Source organism: Notothenia coriiceps, unplaced genomic scaffold (assembly GCF_000735185.1).
Source record: "Notothenia coriiceps isolate Sejong01 unplaced genomic scaffold, NC01 NC01_scaffold00031853, whole genome shotgun sequence".
Classification (NCBI taxonomy): Eukaryota; Metazoa; Chordata; class Actinopteri; order Perciformes; family Nototheniidae; genus Notothenia; species Notothenia coriiceps.
Window position 1 is genome coordinate 91,935 of NW_011364554.1, and position 7,125 is coordinate 99,059.

The 7,125-nt window shown below is 41.4% G+C and overlaps 1 protein-coding gene across 6 annotated transcripts in view; it reads right to left on the reverse strand.

Annotated features, from left to right (window-relative positions):
* The window catches only part of etv1 (ETS variant transcription factor 1), a 19,934-nt gene that overhangs the window by 3,309 nt on the left and 9,500 nt on the right, over positions 1 to 7,125 (reverse strand). For 3 of the 6 annotated variants that reach the window (XM_010788408.1, XM_010788411.1, XM_010788410.1), the window contains 6 exons: positions 5,627 to 5,756; positions 4,667 to 4,855; positions 3,646 to 3,893; positions 1,204 to 1,275; positions 1,051 to 1,119; positions 786 to 955 (listed from right to left, as the gene is read on the reverse strand). In XM_010788408.1, the coding sequence (XP_010786710.1) occupies positions 786 to 955; positions 1,051 to 1,119; positions 1,204 to 1,275; positions 3,646 to 3,893; positions 4,667 to 4,855; positions 5,627 to 5,756 (878 nt within the window). The remainder of the gene's footprint in view (positions 1 to 785; positions 956 to 1,050; positions 1,120 to 1,203; positions 1,276 to 3,645; positions 3,894 to 4,666; positions 4,856 to 5,626; positions 5,757 to 7,125) is intronic. The other 3 variants (XM_010788409.1, XM_010788412.1, XM_010788413.1) reach the window with 2 other exon arrangements.

Consider the following 7,125-nt stretch of genomic DNA (forward strand, 5'->3'; position numbering starts at 1 on the left):
ATCCATCCCCCGCCTGCAACCTGCATCCTCCTCCACCCTCCAACAGTGGGCAACAGGGACTGAGCCCCACTGTGTGTGATGTGGGCACACACAGACCCAGCCTCTGTCTCCATTTAAAAAGGCCCAACCGTCAACATGGGTTATATTTTTAGGAGTACGTCCTGTGAAATATTTAGCAGGCGCTGGCTAAAGGGTCATTTGGATGAATGTGGTTGAGGACAAGATAAATAAAAAAATCCTAAATCCAAGCCTGACTGGACCACTTAAGCACAGAAAACATTATTCATTCCACTTCAATTCACCTTTGACTTTGATTTGGTTTTGCTTGGATGTGACACGCAACCTGTTTCTTTCTTTTTGCTCACATGAAGCTGTGACATGCTGAAAATCCACATTTGCAACAGGCACAGATATACAGTAAATGTAACACATTGTACTATAACTACGACTGACAATTATTTTCATGACAACTGATGAGCGGTTATTATTTTACATTTATAACAATAATATTTTAGTCTATAAAAGGTCAGAAAATTGTGGAAAATTGTGAAAGAATTAAAATGACTGTTGTTCTACGGTCTATTGCTTGTCTTTATCACACCACCATGTAAAAAAGAAAAAAAAGAAAAAAAAGAAACAAGCATTTTTTGATTTTTTACTGTGTAATGTCAAGGGTCCTTGGTTTTAAATAAAAGTGTTATAAATGAAATATTTTATTCATAATGTAAAAATGAAATACAAAAAACATTTAAATATTAGTAATAGTGTTTCTCTGAGCCTCTCACCTCTTCTGGCTCGATGAGTTTGAACTCCATGCCGCGTCCGGTCCAGGCGATGTAGTGTGAGTTTGACGGGTCGTCCAGCAGAGCCACCAGGAACTGCCAGAGCTGCAGCGAGCCTCTGCGCTGGTACGACGGGCCCTCGCGGTACAGCCCGGACTCCTGCTTAATGTCACCTAAAGGACATGAAACACATCCTTAGCTTATGGTGTTCTAGCAATTATGGAGTAGTTTTAACGTAGAATTCAAAAGTTCTTGAGGCAGGACTCACCTTCAACCTTTTCAGGCACCACACAGGTATCATCGTAGAAATGCCTTGCCACTTTGTCAAACATACAACCTGAAAAACAAAGGAGTGTTATATAATATTCAGCAAGAATCCAAACTGAAAAATCAACATATTTACTCGTATCATCACTGGTACCTTCAGTCCTGTTAGCGTGAGCCAGATAGCCGTCTTGCCGTAAGTAGACAGAATGGCAGCTAGGCACTTCTGCTGAAAGGCAGTAAGAATGGGAGAGTGGGTGTTAAAGGGCCCGAAGGCAGCATTAAGAACACTATCTCAGTTATCTGAGAGCAGTCAAAGCTTGTTCACTCAATGCACCACTGGCTCTGATTAAAGAATATGCCCCCCAGCAACGGCCCCCAGCCACAGGCGAGCTCACTATATCACCGTGCTAATACTCGCTCGCAGCTTCGTCTCCACTCAGAGCAAGATTTACTACCCAGTGAGAACATGGTGCTCCAACACAACAAAAGCTGATATGATGTAAGTTTTTTCATAATGTGTGGCATCAACATAAAGCCTTTACACTATTCTTCTGACCTGAGGGTTGTCTTTTGTCCCTGAATGTTGTGTCAATGCAGCACGTTAGCTTGCGTTTTGATTTAAAAGCCCAGAATGTTCCCAATCAGGTTATACTATGAGAGTTTGGCGTGAAATTAACAGATTAAAGGCTATTTTCTGCTTCAATTAAAACTGAGATTTCAAATGTTTCATATTTGAATGTTAAAATCCCAATAAATACTAAACAAAGATTTTTTATGTTAACATTGATTTTCTCTTATCTATTTCTCATCTTTTATTGTAAAAGAGAATTCTGAGATAATACAATTTAAGCCACATTTTCAGGGTCTTTAAAATAATATGTGCAAAATATTGGAGGTGCTTTTCGACGATAGTTGTCAATTTAGTCACAACGCTTTGAACCCTTCTTTAACATTATTATTTCTCTCTTCCGTCGACATCATGGACTTTCACATGTATGCATGTAAAATAATGAAACTGCAATGACACAAAAAAAGTGTTCAATCTTTTAAAAACCAAAAACCTCATCTTATTTCAAAGATCTTGCACCGTAAATCCTTCAACTCCTTCTCTTTTTTAATCACGTCCTTCTCATAAACACCAGCCTGCATTTACCAGTTGCTTCACCACATTGTCCAAATTGACCATTTACTGTAAATGTCCGACCCTCCCACAACACAGACGTGGCTAGTGATCAGAAAACGGCCAAACAGGTTACAAAGTGAATGTTCAATAAACAGACTGAGGCCCTTCATCTAGGCCCATAAACATTTCTCTGAACTTCATCAAAGTAATGGCCTTGTAGAGGAAATTGCTGCTAATGAAATTACCAGCTCCCCTCCCATCCTCTCCAACAGGCCTGCTCCAGTCAACATGCTCCACTGTCACGGCTGATAAATTCACTCTGATGCTCCGTCCTGGATATACATGATAGTGGACAAAACACTTGGCTACTATAAATCAAAATATACCTTCTCGTTCTCTACTTATGGTGTTTATAATAAGTACTTGTAATGATAATAAGATAAGAACATTATGTTACTGCTGCACTTATTGTCAGTCAGTAAATTGTATATCTAACATCCTGATTAGTGCTTGAATAAATAACTAAGTGAGGTATCGATAACTATTTTGATCATTGATTAATGTTAAAGCCAAATATCAAGTATTATTATGAATAAAATACATTTTTGTCTGAAATTGTTGGTCCGAAAAAAACTAATTCCCCCTTGGATTATGGGAATTGTTGACCCTTTAGGGACAATATAATTGATAAATCAATAAAAGAGATAAATGAATGTCATAATTGCTAGCTGCAGTCCTAGTCTTGAGACAGACCCTTGCTAATGGGCTACCACCTGATAGCTAGAGAGTGAGAGATGTATGTTGTATAGAAGCCACACAGTCATGAAACTCTAAAAAATACATCTAAATCAAAAGTACTTTGCACTAAAAAGTGGCAAAAACAAATGCGATCTTTGACAAAAACTGCAAAACTGTTATCCAGAAAGCAAAGGTCTGAGGTAACAGAGACCTGGGAGAAGCCCACAGTGTTTTTCTAGAAGTGATGATCCTGGGAAGAGACGCATTTTCTCCCTGACTGGTCCCCCTCTCTCTCCTCCAGCCTCTCCTGGGTCCTCTCTGTCCGCCTTGTGAATGAACCCAGCCGCCCGGCGTATGTTCATTCATGTCCTGATGTAGCCTCAGGCTCCACAGAGGCCTTTACTCTCAAACTAAAGGGGAGCGGACAAGCGTGGGAGGGCGGATTTTGGATTGTGACCAGACACAGTCACCACCCCCACCCCCCACCCCCCTTTTCCTCATTTTCTATTAGAGAGCACCACAGGAAATGGCGACCGGCACAGACACCCGGCCCAACCAGATCCCCTGCCCTAATAATGGGCAAACTCAATAAACGTCACCCCCTCCTCCCATGTCTTCTCCCATTCCTGAAATGATTACGCTCCGGCAGAAAGAAAAAAAAGGATGCTATCTCTTTATGACTGTTTCACAGAGTAGCTCCAGAATAACAGCACTTAAACAAAAATAGTGTCTCACCTGAGTCGTAGGTGAAGTCCCGGGGCTCCTGTTTGATCATCATGGTGGCGGGGTAAGCGTGGGGGAGCGGGGCCCCCATCATGGCCGGATGTTCGAACAGTGGGTCGGGGTATTCCTGCTTGAAGCCTTGAGGAGGGAAGGGGATATTGGGCTCTGACATCTGCCGGTGGTAGATGGGCCGGCTGTCCCGAGCCATCGTCGGCGGGGAGGGGAACGAGTGGCACGGCTCGGAGAGCTGACGTCGAAATCTGAGGAGGAACACAGAGTCATTATCAGATACATGTTCAATCATATATAAACAGCTATGAACTTAATTGTATTTACTTCCTAGTCTGTGTGCAGAGAAGAGTGATGAGAAAAAAGGGCAAGTAATAAGAATATGATACATGATATATTACATGACACTAATTTAAGTTATCTGACTTATAAGACATAATATGTTACAAAATAATGTCAGCTCAAAGGCAAACTTACTAGAATTCACTCAAATATGAAGACTATGAGATAAAGCAGGGCTGCAACCCATTTTCTGGATTTATTAATCGTTTGCTCAGAGAAAGTGCTCCTTAAAGGCTTTCAAGTTTTGTTTTAAAATCTAAAATGTTAAGCCAAGAACATCCACTATTGAAACACTTTTTGCTTATAAAAACCCATATAAGTCTTTATTATCAATATAAGAAAGGCTTGGATCATTTTTATTGAATACAAAATGAACTTCCATGCTCAAATAGGATTAGAGATGTAACAATTTGAGAAAAGTAATCAGGAACAGCACGGCAGAGAACATAACAACTACAGAACATTTTGAATACTGCACCAACTCATTGCCGTTTTTTCCCCAGACTATTGAGGTGCATATCTGTCATTCAGATTTAGCCACTAGATAACATTTGTAGCAGTTTGTTGGCTCCTCCCATTGAACATTAACTCGACCAATGAGTTTTTGCTGTGACTAAAACTTGGATCTTGTGATTATCCCATATGAGCTGATAGCGTATGATGTAAATGTGAAAGGCAGTACCTGTGGTCCATAGAGTAGGCGTTGTCTGGGAGCGGCTGTGAGGCGGGGATGTGGGCGTAAGTCCTGTCTGGTTTGGGTGTTGGAGCCGCAGTGGGTGAGGCATGATGGAGAGGGGACACAGGGGTGCTACAGGGGGGCGTCACGGGGCTGGAGGGCTTCATTCCTGCAGGCTGCTTCTGCTCATAGGCACTGTGGAAACCAGAGGAGAGGGAAGAGTCAAATATGGTCGTAGCACTGACTGTCTTATTGGTTTGATTTCTTGTCGAAGATGTCCGTACTGAATATGAGAGAGTAGGTTTCAATACTAAGGAACATCACAGCACCCTTTGGCACAAGCTGTGGAGATTGTGATGTAAAACAAACCATGCCAACAGTTGGACTTTGCATTTCCGTCAGCATGGAAGCAAATGAATCACACGTATGATTCACCACTTATGGAATAGTACCTCTTTGCATAAAAAGGTCATTATAAGAAGATGCAAGCAGAATAAATGTCATGTATCTCAAATCAAAATCAGTTCATTTGAATTAAAAAAACATGAATATAATTGGCATAGAGTAATTTGAAAAAAACAGATGCCAGCACATTTTGGTACGTCTTATTTTAAACGATTAGCAAGTGTTTGAAAACTTGTTTTAAGGGTAAAGAAAAATAATAATCTAATCTAAAGCTGATCAATTGAAAAATGAATACAACAGCAACTAAAGTGAAATATTCAACATGCTTAAAACACACAGATGTTTGGTCAAAGTGTATAAAATACAAATGTTTTTAAACAGACATGACTGGTGAACTATCCCACATGTATTTAGTTTTTGAACGTATTTATACTCTTTTACAATAAAGTTGTTATTGCTGTTTAAGGAAGTGGAACCAAATAACAGAAAGTGTCTGTATTGCCAAATTTAAATTGCCGAGGACTCATTAGGACGTTTATTTCAGTGTCGTGCGGGGCCCACCTGACGTTGTACGGGCACTTCTCTCCATACTGGAGTTTGAAGGGCCGTTCCTGACTACAGTTGACGCTCAGCTCAGAACACGGGCTGTGCAGCTCCCTCTTGATCTTCAGCTGCAGTCCGTGGAAAGCCACTACACGCCCAGAGAGAGAGAGGGAGAAGATGGAGAAAAACTAATTTAAATACTGAATGTCAATGAACCACCTCCCTACCAAAGAGTAACTTGTTAGGAATCAGAGAATGTGGTTTTGAAGCAAAGTGCAAATCATTTTTTTTAATGAAGGTGCATTCTTCTTTTTGTTGTTGTTAGTGCTCAGTATTTATTCATAGGTTTAGAGCGTTTATTTCTTCAGGCAGAATCTATATGCCCCTAAAGTAGCTTTCATACGATCACTGGACTGAATTGAAATACATCTATTTAATTGTTTTTATCTGCTTTTTATGTCAGGTTGAGCCACCACCTCTATCCCTATTTACGTCACATCCTTAAAATCATTCACAAAAACAATCAACTTAATACATTAGACAGAAATTGCTGGGTAAAGTCACAGCCTTAATGTACATATAATGGTTCATGTGACTGTAACCCTTCCTCTGTGTACTACAGCAACTTTCACCATATTGGATAACAGCCATGATGTGTCCTATGTGTACTTGTATTGTCAGGCCATCGGCGATTAGTTGATATAAATAAGCAATAAGTTCAAATAAATACTTGTTTTAAGCATCCGTCCAACTACAGATCTGAAACAACTCACTTCAAATCTCATTTGTTGGGCCTTTTCCTGACAGGGAGTGAAATATGACAATCATAAATCTGTGTGGCGTGCTCCTATAAATGCTTTATCTGCTTTCAGCTGCCTGTCAATACGTTCCAGACGACAACAGTGCTCATTGATCTGATGGGGGGAGAGGGGGGGTGGGGGGGAGCGGGTTGCGCTCTCTACCTATGGCCCCACTGTGAGCCTGCCTGGTGCATCTGAGAGGCTGTTAAGTGCCTGATCAGTCCTGATTAACATGCCATCATCTCAAGTCATGATCAACGCTAATCCAATTGGCTGCGCTTCTTAAGAAAGACCCAGTCAGTCAGAATGAAGTCAGGCTCAGGTTGCCGTCTCACCGCGACTGCACAGAGCCGCGGTGAGGCCGTCCCACAGCATCTCCCCGCTGAAGGGAATGATTTTTGACTGGCATTTCAGGCTGAGAGACAGCCTTTTTCCTGAGTTAAAAAACAAAGGGAACTGAAATTATGAATGGAGAAAGGATGTCCATCAACTCCTGGTTCAACTCAAGTAGAAACATTTAGACATACGATGACTAAAATACTCATATCTGTGGTTTGGGGATATTTTTGTTTTAAATACTCTCACAGTCCGGACGGTCTCTCAGGCTACAAGGAGCTGAGAGAGGAGGATGTTTTGGGGGCTGACTGACAGCTGCCGTACGAGCAGGGGTCGATCTGCCAACACCCCATCTGACGCACAGCGGAGCCCCTGGGGGGG